A 23,651-nucleotide genomic window follows, 5' to 3' on the forward strand; every position below is an offset into this window, starting at 1 on the left:
AATGAATGTTGTGACACAAAATTACATATGTTGACTAACATAACATTTTCACCTTTTTTTTTGCACTTGTCTTCTGTAAGTTCATGATCCACTTGCTGGGAAGCACACTCAAGGGCTCCATCACTAAAGTGACTGGTTATAAGCTGGATGGTCAGGATTCAATTACCAATATGGATACTGAGAATATTCCCCTTTACATTCACATCCAGGAAGGCTCTGGAGCTCATCTAGCCTTCTATCCAACAGGAACCACAGGCTCCTTTCCTAGGGATAACACAACTGAAGATTGAAGGCAATCAGCGACTTCCCCATCCAGTGAAAGGTCAAGAAACCATGGCTGGAGACCATTCTAAAATTATAAACACAATATGTGCAGCAATTAGTAGTATTAACAGTAAACAGTTTAATAATAAATCAAATGCATTCAAAATAATTAAATCAAATTTATTTTCCAGTTGTTTAAGTTGCAATTCCTTCTTAGACACATTTTCAACCCTGCAGAGAGCCTACGAAAATTCCTCTGCCCATCTGTCTGTACGCATGAAATAACTTGAAGACAGACACACCAATTTTAATGGACTGGGGAAATTTACAAAAAAAACCCTGTAAAGTCATTTCAAGTTTCATTTGGACTGAACAATTTTAACCACCATTTTATATAACCACATAAATATTTTTTTAAACTTATTTTGTTACACGGAGGAATTCACTTGTCTAATACAATACATAATTTTACCATTGGTATCCTTGAAATCCACTGTTATAGCATGAAATATTAGAAGTTTCTTGAACTGACAGACAGTCATACAGATTTTGAAGTAGTACATAAAAACAAATTTTCTTTCCTTTGCAAGTGCAGTGTTGTACAACTCTCTTAACTCTATTAAATCTGTGAAGAAAAATGCATTTCTCATAATTTTCATCCAAGGAAAAAAATCAGACATTCAGAGCTGCACCACTCATAAAGATCAAAGGTCAAATTCTGGTGAGCACACTAGAGTTGTTACACTATGCACACATTTCCTAACTTGTTATATTAAATAATACTGTTCCAATTTAAGGGGGTTATGTCCTTTCAAATTACATGGGTAAAGGGTCATGAATAATGTGTAAGGACTTGTCCTTAGATTCAACAGTTACAATTTCAGCTTTGTACATTCTTACCACCTACGCATGCAGCACATAATATCCCATTAAAACAGAGTAACAAAATGTTCATTTCAGCCACAAACAAATTAAAAAGGCAGTAATTGTTTACACATCAACCCTGCTGATATAGGCAGAGACAAGCTTCAAAACATTGGAGTACACCATTTTCACATGGCTGATCATAAGAGAAGACATTATTGTATTCAGTCACCTTGAAAGCTTCAAATCTTCTAATGATGCACTATTTACTTGCAGGTTCCTTAATCTGTCTCTATTGCATTAGGTTAGGTGAGGATGACAGCTCAGGTAAGGGTAGTGATAATAGTTTCTTCCATATAAATACAGACTTTACACGGTGGCTGGATTACAACTTTTCCATTTCTCCATATAAAAAGCCAATAATAACGAAATTGTGCTTTTAAGAATAAGAATTTGAAAAGTATCATCACATATTAGGTTTGCCAACTATACTTATATTAGTTCCAAAAGATGACATTAAAAAAGTTCACATACATATTTTAAACAATGTCTTTTTTTAAATGGTACTTATAACACTGCAGAAAGTAGCTCCATTATCCTGAACATCTACATACTTAAATATTTAAGAAGTGCTTGTTTGTTTAAATTATTTTAGTCATGTTTCCATTATATCTACATTAGCCAAATTATTAGATTGGGTCAGGTACATGTTTTCTAACATGCCTATATATGCATATATATATATATATATATATATATATATATATATATATATATATAAAGTAAAGTAAAGTAAAGTTTGTCCCACTATACGCCATGTAGGCGTTTGGGGTGAGAGGAGGTATAGCTCCTCCCTTCCTTGACCTCGGCACTAGATGGGGGTGAGTGGTCAGCATCACGCCCCGACCGGCTTTACCCCCGGGAAAGGACCCCGGTACCCATTGTAGAGGAGGCTGGGTGGGCCCCAGAGCCGGTCTGGACGCAGAGGCTAGAGGAAAAATCCTGCCCCCATCGGGGATCGAACCCCGGTCGTCCAGCCCGTAGCTAGTCACTATACTGACTGAGCTATCCCGGCTCTTTATATATATATATATATATATATATATATATATATATATATATATATATATATATATTTGTCAATGGTTTATATCTTTGGTGCTTGTTAAGTAGGACTCAAGTCAATAAGAATTATATGACATAAATCCTTCTTACCGAGCACCAACATAAATACATGCAACACAACTACAGATACTAGTGGGAGAAGACTGTGATACTGGCATTAATTTCAGCTGTTGGCTTTTGTAACTTCAAGCACCAGACGGCTGCTGCCAAAAACAGAAAATATTGGGTGTCAGGAAAATTAGCAGTAAGTATACTCTTCAAATTAAAATTAAAATTTTCTTCTAAAGTTGCCCATTAAATTTAAAGCTCATCTATAGTCATTGAGTGTAACTCCTAATTTACAAGTTCAAACTAAAGTTTATTAATTTATACCCAAAACATCTGCACATGACATAAAACTCAAATCACCTTAATACCTGCAAGATGTGTTGAAAAAGTTTTGATATACCATTAAATAAAATACAAAGACAATTTATATCTCTGTGTAGTACAACTTTTCAAATGTTATGCAACAAGAGATTTGCATGTATTTGCAATGAATATCAGAGCCATCACATGTATAAAATCATAATGGAATAATATATGAAATTTAAAATATGAGTACAACTTTCCACTTTCGCCCTGTAATAGGACTGAAAGCCAGTAGCAGTGCCAAGCTGTCTGACCAGGCTTATGCTACATTAATGCCTTAATAGAACTCATTTAAAAAAATCCACATCTTTCACTTAGGTTAATTTCTCAAAAGCTGAGAAATACTGCCTAATAACATAACATATTTCAAACTAGAGTATGTTTATAACATAAAGTTCATGAATGAATTGTTGGTGATATTGCCATCAAAATTTATATTTTAAACTCCAATAATTTCATTTATAACATATTCAGACACATGGTCAGTATCTTATGATATCGCTTTTCCCTCTGTTAAATGTTGGTGGTTACAAGTTTCTGGTGTTACAAAGGTTCTACCACTTATTCCTACAGTTTAAGCCACGGCTAGCAGATGGCTTCAAACTGCATCATCAAAGGGGAACAGTTTAGTCAATGAGCAATATATATACAAACATCTCTCTCTAATATAGGATTTGAGACTTTCGCGGCGAGTACAATCAATAAAATCTTCTCAGGCAATCAGCCGCATCAACTGGTTACCGTAGTAAACCGACGTTTCAGGAACCAACTCTGTCCCCATCATCAGGGTTCTGATGTGACTGGATACCTCGGAAGTTGCCTGTGTATATACCTGCTCGGGACCAGTGCTCATGTAGAAAGCAGGGCCAAACAAACCGAGCACTTGACTCCACCCCCTAGCTCCTTGGGCCTGGGTCCGGACATGAGCACTGGTCCAGAGCAGGTATATACACAGACGACTTCCGAGGTATCCAGTCACATCAGAACCCTGATGATGGGGACAGAGTTGGTTCCCGAAACGTCGGTTTACTACGGTAACCAGTTGATGCGGCTGATTGCCTGAGAAGATTTTATTGATTGTACTCGCCGCGAAAGTCTCAAATCCTATATTAGAGAGAGATGTTTGTATATATATTGCTCATTGACTAAACTGTTCCCCTTTGATGATGCAGTTTGAAGCCATCTGCTAGCCGTGATGGATCTCTCTCTAATTTTAATATCAGTTATGTTTAAATGATTATAAAAACTTGCCCCTCTTCTTATGTTGGGTATAATGGCAGTACTGTCTGACATGGCAAATACAAAGTCAACAAGTACACCTTATAATTATGCAGAATGCACTAATATATAATGCATTATTAACCCACTGGTCTATTACCTTTTTACATTTCTTCACCAAAATGACTCTTTATCCTTCGAAAGTGTTTACTATTGGCACTTAGAAACTCATACAGCATAAACATTAAACTACGTTTACTTTCAAAGGATAACACATAACACCTTACTTTCTGCAGTTTATGGCCAATATGCCATCTATTAATGTTTCTCTGTAACAAGCAAAAGAATTCAAATATATCATATGTAAGTGTCCCGTTGTGGAACTAAGTAATGAGATGGGATTTCAGTCACACACAGCGAAAACCGTATTTTATAACAGCAACGCTGCAATTTTTGTTGCTAGGTATATATGATATAGCATAAACAAAAATGATCTGAGCAGTTTCAAATATTCACTTAACAAAACTAAATAGCACACAGAAACAAAACGTACATCACTGGATGGAGAACTTCAACAAAATGTTGTAGTAAGTGGGAGAAGTGATGTAACTACAATGATGGCAACTAAGAGTGCTGTTGATATGACAGTAAAATAATAACTAAACCCAACAAAGTATTTTGTGTCCCCGAGTTCCAATCCAGAAAATCTGCAACCACCGTTCAACATCCATATGTGAATCCAATTTGCCGAGTGACCAATTTACTATCACGTCAACAGTTGTGCTCTTAGTTGCTATCATTACAGTTACATCATTCCGCTGCACGCTACATTTTAAAGTTCTTCCTGTAAAGTTGCCTTTTTGCATGATGTTTAATTTTTGTTACATAACTGTTAAATATTTTAAACTGCTCAGATATCTGTGTTCACTTCAATGTTCTTATCATATATACTTAGAAATAACAATTGCACTTATACAAGACTGTTTTTAGATGCTAGCAATGTTACAATCAATCATTATTACATGTCAACAAATTTATCATTTTTTAATTATAATTCTCAGCTTGTCTTACTTTCTCTTTCTTTCATACGTGCGTACTTTCACATGAACACACGTCTCTAAATGGATAAAGTCCATTTATATGAACTGACTGACCATCACTGCATTACACTTGCAGTGCAGTAAAGTATTTGTGACAACCATTTGACTGTCTTTAACATAGTAAGTTGATACTATAATATATACTTCAATTTTGGAAGTATTACTGCACAACTTCTCAGCAATCATATTTCTCCAAATACATCATACAACATAAAATGCAACTGTCTCTGTCCCAAAGCACTGCCATGAAGGCAAGGAGTCAAGGTAACCCCAACACATGCCTAACTTTGGCATTAGGTATAGTTGATGAGTCAGCCACTTTAGCCTCGGGGAAAGAACTCCTGATACCCTAATATTCAACAGAAGCGTGGATTGGCTCCACAGCCAGTCTGAAAATGGTGGCAAAGGGAGAAAACTCTGCCTCTGGAGGGGATTGAACTCCAATCATCCTGCATGTAGTCAGAAACTTTACTGAGCTCATGCTACACAGAATATTTTAAATTAAACGTGTCTCGACGCCAAAGAGCAAAGTGGCTCCACAACACAAACTAGAAAAAGATCTGCAATGCTATATTCTTATATAGATTTATCCATAGAAGACTTATAACAAAATCAATTTCTTTCACACAAACTGGGTTTAACAAAATTACAAATGGTGTATTTATTGAAGAGACATGAACTTCAAATGTATTACAAAGAAATGTGAGATCTTGCATTTTTTACTTTTGAGGTTGTACAAATTGAGGATCCTGAAAAAATCAGAAACTATAAAACTGACTACACACTGCTGTATTTAAAATGATCCAAAGTTATTTTATAGCAGATTCAAATTAGAAACACTACCAATGTAATGAGGAAGTTTTAAATGTCTGAATTCACTGAACTAAACAAAATAATTTGATGATCATTTAATTCAAAATATAATTTGATCAAAACACACATATCACTGTTAATGGTGCTTGGTAAGTAGAGGCAGGGTATGTAGAAACTAAAAGACATACAAAATACAAGGACATCTAATGTAATAACACATGACCTCCAGTTCAATCACTAGCTTAATGAACACAATATCAATTCTCTTGCTGTAGTTGCTGCAACAGTAACAGTCGCCGTTTCTCAAGTTCTCCTTCACTCAATTCTCCATCCTCCGACTTGCCAACAGCCTTCATGCTGGCAGATAATGGAGCTCCCATGTTGGCAGATGGAGGAGAGATGTTCTCATCAGACCGGCTTCCTCTGGCTGAGCGCTGTTTGCGAGACTGCTTGTGGCCTGAATCTGACCCACTAGAGTGCTGAATAGGTGGAGGAGAGACCGGCTGAAAATTAGCATAACACCAAGTCTGTTAATATTCTAAACTCTGAGAAAAAAATAAAGGGTAAAGTATGCACATGTATGTACATATACAGGTAAACCTCAATTACTAAAAAATCTGTGAAAATCTTACAGATCAAATATCATGATAAGATGATGGTGATATCATATGCATCAAGTTGATTATGTTGATTTAAAATTGTTGAAAAGAAAAGAATAGAAAAGAACTGGCTGCATGCAGCAGGTGGTTCAAAACCTTTTGAATCAAATGTTAATTATACATATACATGTTCCAAATGCAGGAGAGTTTTTTCCAGGACTAGAAATTATTAGAATTATCAGCGTTCTATAGCTCGGAATAAAACAATGCAACCAACATTTTAATCTCTGGGTACACAGTATGTAAAAAGGTGGTATGTCATAACTTCATTGTTACCTTAACTTATAATACAGTGTATCCACTGAAAATGTTAAATGTAACTGTCACTTCAGAATCCCAGCAGGAACTGCATGACTCACTACCAAGCAATAACAGCAAAAACCTCTAAACTTATTCACCAACAATGCAACTGTGTCTAGCATCGTGTCAAGGACAAGTTATTACTCAATTCTAAAGGGTTTTGATGACAGTAGTTTATACTTAAAATTATTCATTGTCAGGACTTTTTCCATCGTCTGTTCTTTAAAACCACGACGTTTCGGAGGCTAGTTCTGTCTCCGTCTTCAGGTGAGAGATATCTACTCTGTTGGGTCCCTTAGATAGAGCTAGTCTCTGTCAATGGACACTAAAGACGGAGAAAGAATCAGCCTCCGAAACGTCGTGGTTTTAAAGAACAGACGATGGAAAAAGTCCTGACAATGAATAATTTTAAGTACAAGTTATTACTGTGTGTATGTGGATTCATTTCAATATACTAATGAACAGAATGCCTTTCTGTATAAATCATATGGTGTAAATTTGTGGAATAAGAGTACCAAGCACAAGAGGCATCCACAAATGTATTAATAAAGTCAGGTCTACTGGGTCAATTCTGGACAAGAAACCTGCTAAAAATGCTGTGTGCTTACCAAAGAAGTATACAAAACAAGGTCTAGATTAAAACACACACCACTGGAATCACTCAAGATTCCTTGCACAGAGATTAGCATCTCAAAATCATCAGTAGCCAAAGTGATGAAGCTGCTTAAACTTCAACTGTACAAGACGAGTCCAGTTCATGCCGTGCAACCATGTGACTTGGCTAGTAGGATTTGTTTCTGTAACTGGTTTTTGCAATTGGATGGTGAAGTTGACCCTTATTTTACTTTTATCTTATGAAAAATGGTTTTATTTGCAGTGTTAATACATCCCACGCTTCCAAGGCCTTTTTCTTTCACAGTAAAATCAAGAAACTCGTAACTGTTAATTCATACAACTCAAAATTACTTTGCTATCTACTATGCCAGATATTGGTAACATTCAGAACCTGACTCATTAAACTGAGGTAGAAAACAGTTTTGATGTTGTACAAAGTATCATTAATACAAGTAGTACCACCTGCACCACTAGTAAGAAAATTCATGAAAATCCTTCCGGGATTCAAACCAAGCAAAATCCTAACATAAGGCAAAATATTAATCATGAGGTCAACATGCTCAGTCTTACACCTAGTGAATTTCCCAAAAGACAAACCTGAAGGGCTGTACAGGCTTGAGGTAAGTCCATGCATTAAAGGTTAATTTGATCTCCATATTATGAACGTCACATTAACATCTTCAGCAAGCCCAATAATGCTGTTCCAAAATCAAAACTGTAAAGAAGAAACCCAGCAAGTTGTCATAATTCAAAATTATGACAGACAGTACACACCGGAATAAGAGCCTAAAAAGGACGTAAGTATAGGGAAACAGAATTTTAGTGGCCTTATTCAGAAAGAGAACCAACACATTCCTCTCCATAACAGATTAACAAATACACCTAAACAGCCCTTATTTTAGCAACAGTTCTTACTTTCGACCTTCCTACAAAATGTTGTATAACTCACAGATCTTGAATGTGCCTTCTTCCGCTTGCTCTTCTTATGCCTTGTCTTCCTCATAGATGAATACTGGCTATCAGAACTATCCACAGAGCCAGCCCTGCTAGTGTTGCTGGGAGACCTGGAAGTACGGTGCCTTCGCTTCCTGCTACGAGAGTGGCCACCATGATCATCATCTGATTCTGACCCAGCAGGCTGAACAAAACATTTCAAATGTTTTCTAATTTTCATCACCATCATTACCACAAACTAATGACCAGTATCACTAGCTTCCAATAACTTAACCAATAATGAAATGAATTAAGAACATTTACAACAGCACAACATGCCTGCTTTAGAATCCAAACACCTAAATTTTTTTGCAATAACATAAGGCTTTTTGTAGTCACAAATATGTATGATTTAAACTGCGAGTTGTGGTCTTCCAAGTTTATATGCTGTGTAATCTTGAAAGTGGTTACCTACAAGGCTAGACAGCAACACCATATCCCAAAAGAACACAATCCACATTAAAATTGCCAGTATGACATGAATATAAACAGCATAATGCAAAATCACCACCAATGCTGATGTTATGTAGTCACAGGACAGAAATTAAGTTTATAGTTCAATGAGAAAAGAAAGAAGAAACAGAAGTACAGGGAACTGTGTTAATATGTGGTGGTAAGAACATAATGAAAGTGAAATTTATATCACTGAAAAGAAATGAACACTCCAGCAGGCCAGAAATTTCATGACAATTACAGGTCATGTTTCACTGTAATATATTCCTCTTTTATAAAAATATGGGTGAAACGTACATTACATTTGTATAAATGTGATAATTTAAGTAATAATATCATTCAAAAGGTCTGACACACATTCCCACAATTTTTCAATTCAGGAAAAAGTCATTCTACTCTGGACTTTTCAGTCTCTTTATATATACACTTTTACAAATGCAGTACAATTTGGTGAAACCAATTTTCTTTATGTTTATTATATGTTGACATGTACAAAATGGAAATGAAGCTTAAAAATAGGGGGGGGGGGACAGGCTCAGAATACAAGGATTTTACTTCAAGTATGTTTTATGAAGTTGGAAAGGAAATATTATCCCCATGACAAATATATGGTACGCCTAACTTCAATATGATACTCTACAGTACCTGGCTTTGGGTCTGTGTAAGGTTAGGATGCAAAGTCCCAGAACCCAATACAGAACTTTTCTGGCAAAAACAGGAAGAGGCCAAGTAATCTTTACTGATGTGATCCCAATACACAATTCACCATGCAATTTAGACTTACAGATCGTGATCTTGAGCGTGTTCGTGACCTTTTCCTTTGCTTCTTACTCTTCTTCGACTTCTTAGAACGGGAGTGATGATGGCTACACGCTTCCTCATTTTCATGCTGGTATTCCTGCAATATAATAACAATTGATCTGTTACTTTATAATAGCCCTTAGGTGACACAAGAGGGAAAAACCAGAAGATAAGAACAGTGATGGAAGTGAAATAAGTTTCTATGCAATGGCAGAGCAACTACAGATCTGAGAGTATATGTTAACTTTTTTTACCACAAAATATGGCACCAACATACTATTAAACACAATTGTTACTGTTGTTTCACTATACTTATCTGTGCTTGCTAGTATCACATAGCAAAAATCTCAAAACTAAACCTGCCTCAGGAGCAGCTATACGCAAACTGACCCATACACCTCCTGAACAATACAAGTCTGTAAGCAGACCCAACCAAGTACACAGTGCAGCGAAACCCCAAGGGACAACAGACCAGTAACATATTACTCATTATCAAAATAAGTATATTAAAAAACATACAGAAAATTTTAGAAGATGAAACTTCTCTCAAAACTGAGAAAAGGAAGTAGCAAGGAAAGCTTGACACTACAAATGTCAGTTTTCAAAAAGTAAATGTTTTAGATTGTATTTTCTGATAATTAAGTTGACATAAACCACTGCCAAATTTACACTACCACTTATGGGATTAATCCGGTAGAATATTACACATTAAAAGAAATCCATAAATAAATTTCCCAGTACCTTAAATATTCTAACTCGTTCTGACTCTAGTGTGATTGCTTCAAATGCTGACTGTCCTTCCAATTTGGCTCGGACATCATCCCAATTTGACATGTAATCTACACTGACAGCCTTTAATAATGATTTGAATGATGCCTCAAGTTTCTTTAATCTTCGAGCTTCTTCCTTGAGTCGTTCCCTCTCACGAGCCTCTGCCTGTAATCACCACCAAGTTCAGAAAAACACAAATTCAAGATGCATTATCAATTAAGCTAACAATTTTTCTTTTAAATATTAGTTTAATATTTAACAAAGTAATGGGAGATGACTGATGTACTGCTACATGATTTATGCAAGGTTTAAAATGACACATGTCATACCACAAACTTTACCTTCTCAAGGAAAGCATTGTAAGTAAGCTTCACATTTCCAGCATCCAATGTTGCTGATCGCCTGTCCTCACACACAACAGTTGCAAATTCTTCAAAAGAAGTATTCACCTGGACCTCAAAACCTTTCTCCTTTAGTATTTCTTTTATGATTTTCTTTTCATCATGGAAACGAGATTTCAGATCTTCTACATAAAACTTGAATAAATCCAGTGGTGTAGAACCTAAACAAAAGAATATAGACTGAATTATTTTATTTCAACCAGCTACATACAAAACAGCATATACCTGTCTGTTCGCCCATAACTTTGGAATATCAGATTTCACCAGATCTCATCCAAGATAATCAGCATAATACATTTCATGGATAAGAGTGCACGTTTTGAGCAGAATGTTAAGCAAAAGATTATCATGGAATACTCCCAATGTGAATTTTTCTTTCAGAATTTAATTCCCCCAGAAATATAACAGAAGGAAAACGTTTTATATCTTGAAACAAAACATAATGCTGCTACAACAAAATAATCACTCAAATAAGAATAAAAAATAAAATCTGGTAAATATTCAACTTAAACGAATCATGCAAGTGGTGATGTTAAATGCAACACTGTGTTTACAGGTCTACACAAAGTTTCGTCTGCGACACTCTGCCAGAATTTTTTTTGATCGGACTAATTAATGAAACTTTATTAACTGCTTAAGTTATGTACAGTAGGGCCCCGCTTTTCGGCGCTCCGCTTTAAGGCGATCCGCTAATACGGCGCTCAACAGCTGAGTCAGAGAAGTGTGTCCGGCGCCATTTTCTCGTCGCTGATTCAGTCTGTTTACAGCTTTTGTGCGCTCTGCGTCTCTCTGTATTTCTGGCAATTTTTCAGTTATTACAAACTGTATATTTATCTAATATTTTTGTGTTACTACAGTGTAATTACAATGGCGTCTAAGGGTAGTAGCGATAAAAAGAGGAGTCGTAAGCCTCTTATTTTAAATGCCAAGTTAGAGATGATTAAACTTCGTGAACAAGGCATGTCTATGGCTTCCAAACCATCACCAAAATGAATAAGATTCGTTGAAGAGTCAGATGATGAAGATGCGCCATCTCCTTCATCCTTCCTACTATAAGCATATCAATTTTCAAATTTATATTCACCAATCACTATAAGCTGAGGACAATGTGTGTATTACTGATATTCATTTAACTTTCATATCATTTTCTTAGGCCTAGCGCTATTGTGCACTTACTATATGATAGTGTAACATCTTATTAGGCTTTGATATGCATTTGCAAGTGAAATAAGGCAAAGATCCGCTTTTCGGCGATTTTCGCTTTACGGCGGGGGTCTGGTCCCTAACCTGCCGTATAAGCGGTGCCCTACTGTACTATCAAATCAAAACCATATAAGGATTATTAAGAGTGACAGATCAGCAGACTTGAATAAGGATTATCCTGACATCCACTTGTAGAAGACCCCATCCCAAAACACATATAACAAGAAGAGAGAGACAGAAGATAATAAAACAAAGAGAAAGAAAACCTTGAGGATATCTACTACTAGATCTAAATTATGAAGGGACAGTCACCATTACTACTCAATATTTGGAAATATATGATAAAATATTACTGTACATTATTTATAGACAAAAATAATAGGATTTAAGATAGTAACTATGAATACAGTGGTGAAAATTGTAAGGTGCCCTGCTGGAGTAGTTAAATTAAGGTATGTTAAGCTGTACATGTAGCACAGATGTAAGAAGCAAGAGAAACATACTGAATTTGGCATAGAAACCCCTTCAAATGTGACAAGTATGGAGATCAAGATGAAGATTGAATGACAAATGGACCTCACAGTCACAGGTCAGTTAGTGTTAGTAATCTTCAGGCTGTAATGCAAGAACACTTAGTTAAATTGAAGACTGACCTGACTGGCCTAACATAGCAGAAAACCTGAGATCAGCAGAGATGATAGGATACAGTTCTACCCACAGTGACATGGAAGTTAATTTCCCTTGTTCATGAAGTTCATCCAGCAGTGTCACAAAAGAATCTCTGTTCTTCCTATGCTGCCTTTTAAGCCTCTTCTTTTCTCTCTCCTTATCTTCTTCCTCCTCTTTTTCAAGTTCCCGGATATGTTCCTCAAACACTACCAATGCATCCTCTTTGTCCATACCTGTAAGACAAACGGACAACTATCAAACCACAAAATAAAATTCACTTAGAATATTCATACACACTCAGATTAATATGGGCAACATGATAAAAATTTAAGTCTAGTTAAGAAATAAAATGTGTCATGTTTGAACAGAGGGACCCATTAAACATTTTCCACACCATTCAAATGAATTCCTAGTAAACCAGTTATTTAAATAATATTTCAATTCTTGCACCTTGCAAAGTGGAGTGTGATCTTGGAAAAATATTCTTTTCTCAACACATTCTATTTCCTTGGACAAAGACTTTGTGTGTGTGTGTGTGTGTGTGTGTGTGTCTGTTTATTCAATATTTTTAAAACACACACTAAGTCTTTATCCAAGGAAATAGAAAGTGTTGAGAAAAGAAGAAGTGTGGAAGAACAGGAGTTAAAAAATCAAAGTCAAGTTACGTACCCAACAAGTTGGCATCATCTGCAAAAGCATGGTTATCTAACAACATCTGCTGAGCCTCCTGCCATGTAGTCCTATGACCAATATTGGTCATGGCGTCTAAAATCTCAGCCAACTGTTTCATGTTACGTTTCTTCATTGTCTTTGCTTCCTCTTTTTCCCGCTTTGCCAAACTAAACACCACATCTTCATAAATGTCCCTGCGGTCAGCTTCTATCACATTTTTCCATACCTACAAAATATGGTCACAAAATTTTTTAAAAATCCACGTGTTGCAATTTATACTGGTTTAGCAATCCAAGAAACTAAATAACCACATCCTAAAAAAGTGTGGAAAGGTAAAGTCCATTTTAGAGTACACATATTTTTCACTTTCTTAATGCAAGGTTTTTGGGCTTTCATAGTTACTAAATGCAATTAAATTAAACAGTCAAACTTATTTAAAAAATGTAACTTTCTCAGCAGCATAAAGCTACTCCAAACTCACATCCATATTTCCAAAAAGGTCCTCACAACGATAGTATTTAGTTGTAGATGTGATCTTGTCAGATGTCATAAGAAATTCTTCCAGATCTTCCCGAGCTTTTTTTGCTCTTTGGCGTTGTTCCTCCCTCTCTTCCTTTTGTCTTTGTGTCTTGTATGCATTAAATGCTTGCTTCTTCTCATTCAATTTGCGTAGTGTTGGATAGCGTGGATCAGAAGAAATCAGTTTCACAGCTGCTTCCCAACTCACATTGCTTGGTACATCCTGGAAAGGAAATCATTCTGCTGAATCATCCAAATGAAAAGAGAAAGAAACCTCTTGATCACATATCAAGAGAAAATGTCAGTATGAGTGGCTTGACTAATAATGTAAACTTCATTGTACCTAATAATGCACAATATTATAAAACTCTGATGTACAAACAAAATAATTACTGATAATTTTCACTGTAATGAGTATTTAAAAATTCACTGAGACCAACACTCAATTTTTTCTTCAAAAATTTATATCATCTTTATCAATATTCACTATCCTTTCAATTACCATCCATGCTTTAACCTCCAACTGTTATCAGCTAAATTTTTCAGAGAATGGAAATATTTGTATTATTATTCCCAAAAATTAATATTTTATAAATACACTATTCACTGAATATAAAATAAGCAAACAAACAAACTATTAAGACATAGTTATAGTTTGTTTGTTTATTTCATATTCTAATACACTACACGGTATGCAAAGTTTTAAGACCATTCACTGAACTTACGCAACATTATAATATTACGAGTAATACTTAGACAAAGAAACATTACTAGCAATAAGATTTTTTAAGTAGAATATAATTATATAATTCCATAAAAATGGAATAAAGAATGATTCATGTTGATGATACATGCACACACAAAAAACCTTTTTTTTAATGAACTCCATGGAACAGAGTCTGCCTTGAGGAGCTAACACACATTCGACTAGTCATGAAATTCCCCACCTTTTATGAGACCTACAGCTTCATTATGTAACCACAAAAACCCATCACCAATCCTCATCATGAGCCAGATGAAACCAATTCAAACCTTCCCACAGCATTTACTTATAATCCATTTCAACATTACCTTTCCATCTATCCCTTTGTCTTCCAAGTCATCTCCTGACCTGTAACCTGTAAATTTCTTGGGAACCCACTAGGTTATATAAAAGAAAAAGTTAAATATATGTCACAACAACAAAAAACTTGAAAATGTAAGGTATTTTTGGAATGTGAGGTACTGTATGCTGACTTGTCCCAAAGCCCGCTTACTAGGATCTACACAACGAATCTATCCACCTAATAACGTAACCATCCATTCCTCCACTCACTCTCTTGAAATATAAAATGAAAGAAAATACTTTTAATATCTTACTCTTTCACGAAGAAGATCCTTAAAGGCTTCAATGGCCTCCTTCTTGTCTTTAAATATAAGTTTAGGCTCTGGTGTGCTGGTACGACTTCCAGGTGCTGAGTCCTTATTAGAGCTGCTGTCTTCATCAGCTGTAAGGCCCAGACATGCAATTGAAATTGTACTTGTAATATAAATACTATGACCTATTTTATATTTAATATAATCAAGTTAAAACAGGCACACACAACAAATTCACTTTTCAATGAAAAGGTAAAAGGTATTTACTCCTGCACCCCACACACCATAAAATGGGGTGCATGGCTTACAGGAGTATGAGTCATTGTGTACCTAACTGTATGTCTCTACCTCCTCTTTGTCCTTTAAAAGCTGGCTTGACCAAAACCTGCTTCAGTTACTATTTGAGAAATGAGTACAAAGGGTATGAGATTACAGTCTTTCACTGCAAGTGAAAAATTGAAGATAGTTCGAGTGGCTGAGGAAATTGGAAATTGAACTGCCGAGAGAAGGTTCGATGTCAGTGAGGCATGTATAAGAGACTGGAGGAAGAAGAAGGACCTTCTAATGGAGACTACAAGTAATCAAAGAGCCTTCAGAGGGTCCAAACTGAAGTTTGAGGTAATCAAAGAGGAGCTAGTGAGCTTTATTTGTGAGAAGTGGCAGTTCGGATAAGCTGTATCGATGGAAATACGCCGGATGAAAGCACTGGAAATAGCTAGGGCCAACACTTTTTACCAACATAAGCAAAATCTAAAAACAGTTAACTATTTAGGTGACATAATACATAATGAAATGAACACATATTTGAAAATATCCTTGCTGTGATATGTGTTTTAAGGCTGAGCATTCACCATTGGTGACAGTATCTGCTCTGTCATGACATTATTCATCTTGGGTTCAGCCAGCAGCCTGAGATCACAAAAACATGTGCATTATCAAAAGAGAGTCATGTTCCTTCCATCTCTGATGTGACAACACCAAAATCTGCAACTACCACCCTCACATTTTACTGTGGTCAAGTTGACATCCTGAATGGAGAAAAATGAAAATTGCTTTTTCCTTCACTCCACAGGATGTAATGTGGTGGACATTTCTTAATGCCTAAAACATGGAGGGAGTAAGGTACCTGGAGTTTCTGTTGCATCAGGTTTTTTTCCATGCACTCAATATTAATGATTTTGACTTAGCTTGTTGTGATCTGGTTTATGCAATATGATGGAAAAGCAAGCATTCAACAATTAAAGAACATTCTCTCTCTGTTACACATGTGTACCTCTCATATTATGTGTACAAAAGAAGTGATTTTTGTTTACAAACTGCCAGCTGTATATATTTTTCAAAGCAAAACTCCAAATTCATTTAATGCAAACAGTTACAAAAGAAAGCTTAATTCACTCATTATTACAAAGGACATAGTACATTTTTCATATGTGTAATATTAATAAATTAAGGTGATTATTATTTTGTTTGCTTTAATGAACTTCTCATCATACTTGTTCACATACCTGTTTTACTAGGTGGTGTAGGAATGCTTATTGCTGCTAGGGTAGCAGCCATTGCTTGGTCCATGGCTGATGATGCATTTGAATTCTTATTTGCTGTTGATGAAGGAGGTGGAGTGCCTTGATGAGTAGGTGGAACTGCAGCAGCACTAGGAGCAACAGCTCCTGCAGAAACTGGTACTGTTCCAGGAAGAATTGGAACAGGTGGTAAACTGATGCCAGGACTCAACTGACTTGGAACTCCAGCTACCGGTGGCCCAGATGTCACTACAGATGACAATGGAGTCATCTGCATGGGCTGAGTTAACACAGGGCTTGACATAGGAACTGAAATACTTACAACACACAGACAAATAAATTATTAACAAACTGTTAAAGACACAAGACTCTTAGATGACAATTTTAACCTTACAACATAGGATCACTTTTATGTATAATGTGCACTTAAGTATGTGCAGTATCTGGCACTCCGCACTCCATTAAGGTGGTCCAAATGTCCATTCTGTATATTTCACAGCACTCTGTAATAAAGGTTTAAATAAACAGCAAAACCATTCTATATTATTATCATGGAAATGTCTGAAAGAAACTTCATAGTAAAGTTCATATTTATTCATTACTGATATAACCGCTGCCACCATCACCCTTCACAGGCCTTCTTGAAATGAGGCAGGAATTACAAAACAGAATTTTTCCATCTTTTCTGAAACAATTCTGCCTCCAGATCATGCTTTTTAATTCTCTAGATCCTATCAGAGCTCATTCTTCCAACATAATTTATTTTTCAATTTTCTCTGTGACCTGAAAAATATATTACTTACTGTCAAAATTTGTAATCCAGTCATTATCAAATGTGTTCAAGTCTTAAAATTTGAGTTAAAACATCCCTTTTTCAGATATACATTCAAAGACCTTTCTCAGTTTCTGGGAGCTGGACAATGGCTCATTAGCAGTTGCAATTGCAGTTCCACAGAAATACAATCTCCCCCTTCCCAACAACAACAATAACAATAATGTCTCCTAAATGAAACATTTTACTATCAGTTTTAACATGCCATCTCTTGAATTCATAAACAAAAAAAGTGAGTAGCAACAGAACAACAACAGATATACCTATCCAAAGCCAAAAAGCACAGTTTCTTTGGAAAAGGGGAAAGACATAAAAACAGACACTGCATCACAGTCTCACCTGTTTCCAGGAGGAAGGACAGATGCAGTACCAGGAGCTGCCGATGCTGCTGTTTCTTCTGCTGCAATTTGAGCCTTCAATTCCTCTAATTCTTTAGGTACAGTCCATCGTGACTCTTTGGTGCTGACATTGTGATAATAAGTTTTTCCATTTTCTGATCGATATTCTTTCCAAGGGCACTGTGACAAGAGAAGCTGAAAGAAAGTAATCAGATTATTTGATCATCATGTGTTATAGTTATTACCACAACAATTTCAATTTTTATGCATGGAAATAAATGGAATCATACCTCAGCTGGAGTTTTCAATTCATCTGGCTTCTCCCACAGACTCTGCTTTGTCAATGAATTATAATAATAGGTCCTTCCATCTGGAGCCTTGTGCTCTGTCCAATCTGACTGACTCTTCGCCTCTGTACCATCTCCAATATGCGAAGCATCTCTGTAAGGGGGGAGAAAAAAAATCAGACACTAGAAGTACCAAAAAGCAAACAATCATTGTTTAACTAACAGCATACAAAAATCTAGGTTGCAGTACAACATTTAATTTTCCAGAAGGTAGCCCAATAGGAATTCAGATATAAATGTTAGAAACGGATGTCTTTATGGCTTAATCCTTTTATACTTACTAATGATAAACAAGAATGTAACCATGCATATGAATGGCTTAACTCACAGGTATTCTGTTGCTCCAAGAATGGTATCAAGTCAAAACATGCAGAGTTAAAATATAATACTGGAACTAGCACAGAATGTGTCTTGTATCTGATGACTTCGTAAAACTTGATTACTATATTAGAATAAATACAGCACTTCTAAAGATAAATGTATTTACAATAAGTAGTACATATCAAAATTAATAATAAAAAAGACAGCCATCTTCATACTTGCTGCCACAAGAACCTCAAATTTCACACAAAAAATTCCAAGCCAATAAAAATAAAAATAATAATAACAGTAAATGTCTTCACCTTTATACAACCTTCTAGAAAAAGATAAAAAATAATAGGTCTGTATATAATACTGAACTATGTAAGAGTACAAAAGTTGAAGCAGTAAATGAAAGAAGGATGGGAAACACTATTTTAGGCTTGTAATGACATGAAATCTACTGCCCTTTATTTATATCTATGATGATATAGTTTTAAATATGGCCTATTACATTAAAGGAGAGCAGGCATACTGGTACACAGTATAGGAAAGGAAACTACTGAAATATTATTTCATCCATAAATACCTACCCTTGCTGTGGTGCAACAGATCCTCCAGGACCAACATTTGCTGCATCTGCTGAATTTGATGTACCACCAGCAGTCAACTGTGGTCCAGCTGAAATGGCAGAACCACCACCCCATAGTGAAACATTTACAATCAAGTATAAAAAATTATTACTAATTATAACAGCAGTGTATATTACTTTACAAAATTCAATGATAAAGATAATTACAGGTTATTATGAGCAATGACTAGTACTGAATTCTATGCTGACAAGCAGAAAACATCTGTTAAGACATTAAAAGGGTGTTTAAAGTGAAAACAATTCATCTCTTTACAGTAGGAAGACTGATATCACCTTATTAGTTGTGATGGACAACTCTTGTAAAGCATACATCGAAGGAAGAATCCCAACACACATCCATAACATATGATATTCATTTCACAGTGGTGGTGTACGTCAAGTCATGCACCAAGTTACAAATGAGAGTTATATCTGACTTTTGGTGTCATATAGCATACAACTACTGTCCACATACCAGGAGAAAAGCCCTGCGGGGGGAAGTCGTTTCTTTGGCGGTGCAGGCGGAATCTAGTGGTCTAGAGGGCTGCTATTGGTGGAAGTGTGATATGTCAGAGTTTTACACTACTACTACACACAGACTGAAAACATCAAGCAGTTAAGAGTAGCGTGTAGTGAGTGTACCTCTAATGTGTTCTGTGGGTGTTGTGATAATATTCTACATTAAATCACTGTGCTACTGTGAGTTAATCTTAAAGCTGTACCCATCATATCACATGAAAGCCTGTTGTCTGTTGTTCGTTCAGTGGTTGTGGAACGAATGCTTTTAGGATGGGTCGTCACTTACCACGAAATCTTGCGCATGCGTGTATATCAAAATCCTAGCAGGGCTAGCAAATTCACTAAACAACGATTTCCAAGGTTTAATTTGCAAGAATGTCAATAACGCTTGTGCTCAGGTCAGTCATGTCTTGCCAGGTGTTGCCACACTTCAGAAACTGGGCCACAGCAAACAGTGATGAGGTTATTTTTACATGTTTTTTACTCTATTTCAGGATTATTACAAACACTGGTTGCTTGTAAGAAGTGAATGTGCACCTATATTCTGACACAATGTATCTGGGACTCATATGTCTTCAGAATAATATGGCCATAGGATATGATATGGTAACAAATGACAAAGTTCGTAAAAAAAATTTCAGAAGCACTACAGATCCTTTTCTCACATAAATTTAGCCCAGTTAAACCACACAATCAGGCTTCTACTTTCAACAGAAAAACTCTGACAATATATTTAAATGGGTTTCTATATTTGTTCAACAAATATGACAACAAGCAAGGTTTGTTCACATTAAATTAATTTACTCACTTGAATATTATTTTCCTTATATTAAGAACTACAGTTAACAAACAGAAAATCAATCAACTCCCCAAGTCACTAAGAAACCATATCTCTCAGTTCTGAAGCTTTACCCAAAAGTCCACCATGTAAGAATGAACAACAATGTCATCAAAGGTGATACTGTTTATAAAGCCCCAATGCATGAATACACATGCTTCCTTACTTACTTAATCCATGGAGCCAAGTCCTTCCTGAGAAGCCAACAGTCACTCAGCCACTCAACACATACCTAACATTTTATGGAACCCAAACGTTCATTTCTGTGTTTACAAGAGAGTGACATTGGTCCCTTTCCTGAGCCAGATGAATCTAGCCCACATCACCCCATCCTATTTCTCTTAATATCCACTTCAATATTATCCTCCACCTATGACTAGGTCTTCCTAATGGTTCTTATCCTTCTGGTTTGCCCACCAAAACTCTGTATGCATTTCTCTAATCTCCCATGTGGGCTACAAGCCCTGCTCATATCATCCCCCTTGATTTGATCAGTCTAATTATATTTGGCAAGGACTACAACCTATGAAGCTCCTCATTATGTAATATTCTCCAGCCTCCTTGTAATTCATACCTCTTAGGTCCAAATATTTTCCTCAGCACCCTGTTCTCAAACACCCTCAGTCTATAATCCTCCCTTAGTGTCTGAGACAAAGTCTCACACCCATACAATACAACAGGCAAAATTATATAGTTTTGTATGTTTTTAGACATCACACAAGAAGAGAAAAGGTTCTGAACTGAATGACTGCAAGCATTACCCAAATTTAACCTGCTCTTAATTTCCTCATAAATCAAGTTTTGATTTATTACTGTCACTCCCAAATATCTGAACTTTGCCACATTTTCAAAGGATCCACTACCTATAATTATGTTATGATTTTCCCATGCATTCCGGTAACAAGTCATCAACATATACTTAGTTTTCTGTGTTTTTACTTCAAGACCAACCTTCTTATTAAAATAAATAGGACTTATGTGTTTTATTTTGTGGTATTTATGTTATCCCCCAATAAACTTACATCATCAGCATGGACCTGATACTGAAGTGTCCCATTCTATTTCAGCCCCACTTTTTTTTTGACATTCTTAATGGCATATTCTAAAGCAAAGTGGAAAAGCAATGGTGATAAAGCATCTCTTTCTTTTAAACCATTTTGAACAGGAAACAGGTCAGACAAATTTTTATCTATACATACTTTACTACAGGTTTTGTTTAAAAACATTTCAATAAGCCAAACTAGTTTGATGGGTATACCAAATTCAATAAGAATAATGTACAATACTTCCCTCCTAACCGAATCACACACTTTCTGTACAGTCTCATTGCACTCTCATTTTTCTCTAGTATCTTAGAAACACAAGATAATTTTAAATGCCAAAATGGAAGGTGATAGAAAAAGAGGATGCCCAAGGAAAAGATGGATAAATAATGTAGAACAAGATCTTAGAAAGTTAGGAATACATAAATGGAGATCAAGAGCTGGGGATCGTCAGCAGTGGAGGGCTGCCGTGAGAGAAGCCAGGACTGTACAGCTGGAGATCATCATCTTACAAATTCAAAAAATGTGACCACTAGTTTACCTATTGCATCGAAACCCATACTGATAATCCCAATAATTTTGTCTAAGTATGGACTTGACCCTGAGAGAAAAATGTTGGATAAAATTTTGTATGGAGCTGAAAACAGTTATATGCCTTGATAATGAACAGTCAATTTTTCATAATTTTTTTAACCTGTAATTTTCATAAATTATAAATAAATATTACTCGACAAATTACAATACCACTGTGGTTAGGAGGCGCGGGAGGTCCTCCGAATCCAAAACCCGGTGGAGGAACACTAAATGATGGTATGAGCGGCGGTGGCAGACGTATATCTCCTGGACCAGCCCCAATCGGAATTCCTGGAGTAGGTATGAATCCTGGACCTCTCGGTGGCATCATCGGTGGTGGAACATTAACAGGAGTGTAGCCTGGCCCAGGAGGTGTACCACCCATACCAGGAGGGCCATACGGCCCCGACATAGTGCCATTGGGAGGGCCTTGTCCACTACTTGCAGCCTTGAATAATCAAATTACCGAAATATCAATACAATAACTGGTTGTTTACATCCGTATGTTGAACTCACATTATAAACACACTTACCATTGTATTTAATTAAAACTTAGATGAAAATTCACTTCGAAAATATAACCTCACCTAACCGCAGTTTCATTCTCTGCCATATTACCATGCATGTAACTCTACAATAAACCCGGTGTTTTATATAATCTGTGCATTGTACACATCTTACCGATAACCAATTCCTAGTAACATATACCAGTTGTCACCACGGCGCTCGGATCACCCGTGGTGGAAGAAAGTAAGGTGTCGCCACACGAAGGACGAAAATTGAACTGAAATGAACAGCCGATGTCGTGTTTCCATCTATTGGTGACTTTGCGAACTACATTTTCTGCAACATCACAGCTCGCGAATGGTTCCGCGAATTTTGTCCATAAGTTTACTTTTACTATCCTAAAATTGGCAATACAAACGCGATAGGTTCTTAGCGTCGTGAAGGGTACGTTAACGACGCCTTTCCCCATAATGATCTGTGAATGCGCGGTTATCTTCGCATTGTTTCCACAGTGACCACTGGTATTCTTTTCGTTGCTCTGATCACTGATATCAGTCTGTATTCATGCGAAGAATTTGAACAAATTTGGTATGGACGTCATGACATTGGTGTCCCCTCTCTTACACTGTTTATTTTTTTTCAATCGTTTATACCAACGTGATGGTTTGACACTTCATTTATTCCCACCACGAGATTAGCTACACAGAATAACGTCATCTGTGCCTTTTCTGCCATCAGCGAAGAGGGCTGGTACTTTTATGAAAACTCGTAAATACCATATAACTATGACAAAGAACTTCCGAGACCTAACCTCTCATCGGAGAGGGCGTCCGACAGAGAAAGAATGCAAATGTCAAGACTCAGACTACTAAACTGAGTCAGTTGCAACGTAACTTCGACTTGGACCGTTCTGCCACCTATCCATCAGAAATCCCCAGTACAACACGACGGTAGTGTTAGCGATAGCTTAGAGAATAATAACGTTAGCAACTGCTG

At 36.3% G+C, this 23,651-nt stretch overlaps 1 protein-coding gene across 2 annotated transcripts; it reads right to left on the reverse strand.

Annotated features, from left to right (window-relative positions):
- Nucleotides 1-2,590: 2,590 nt before the first annotated feature.
- On the reverse strand, nucleotides 2,591-22,961 carry Prp40 (pre-mRNA processing factor 40). Of its 2 annotated transcripts, none has more exons than XM_022079471.2 (15): nucleotides 22,830-22,961; nucleotides 22,320-22,596; nucleotides 19,138-19,225; nucleotides 18,188-18,338; nucleotides 17,899-18,092; nucleotides 16,713-17,044; nucleotides 15,211-15,338; nucleotides 13,814-14,074; nucleotides 13,330-13,558; nucleotides 12,645-12,893; nucleotides 10,729-10,949; nucleotides 10,358-10,552; nucleotides 9,600-9,713; nucleotides 8,319-8,507; nucleotides 2,591-6,298 (listed from the first exon to the last, which is right to left on the reverse strand). In XM_022079471.2, the coding sequence occupies exons 2-15, from the start codon at nucleotides 22,558-22,560 to the stop codon at nucleotides 6,053-6,055; spliced, it is 2,838 nt and encodes a 945-aa protein (XP_021935163.1). In that variant the 5' UTR covers nucleotides 22,561-22,596; nucleotides 22,830-22,961; the 3' UTR covers nucleotides 2,591-6,052. The 2 variants fall into 2 exon arrangements, with proteins under 2 accessions (XP_021935163.1, XP_021935162.1); XM_022079470.2 differs by lacking the exon at nucleotides 22,830-22,961 and adding an exon at nucleotides 22,682-22,823.
- Nucleotides 22,962-23,651: the final 690 nt, after the last annotated feature.

This window comes from Zootermopsis nevadensis, unplaced genomic scaffold, assembly GCF_977971745.1.
Source record: "Zootermopsis nevadensis isolate Lab colony 2312 unplaced genomic scaffold, Znev_1.0 Znev_ptg000018l, whole genome shotgun sequence".
Taxonomy (NCBI): Eukaryota; Metazoa; Arthropoda; class Insecta; order Blattodea; family Termopsidae; genus Zootermopsis; species Zootermopsis nevadensis.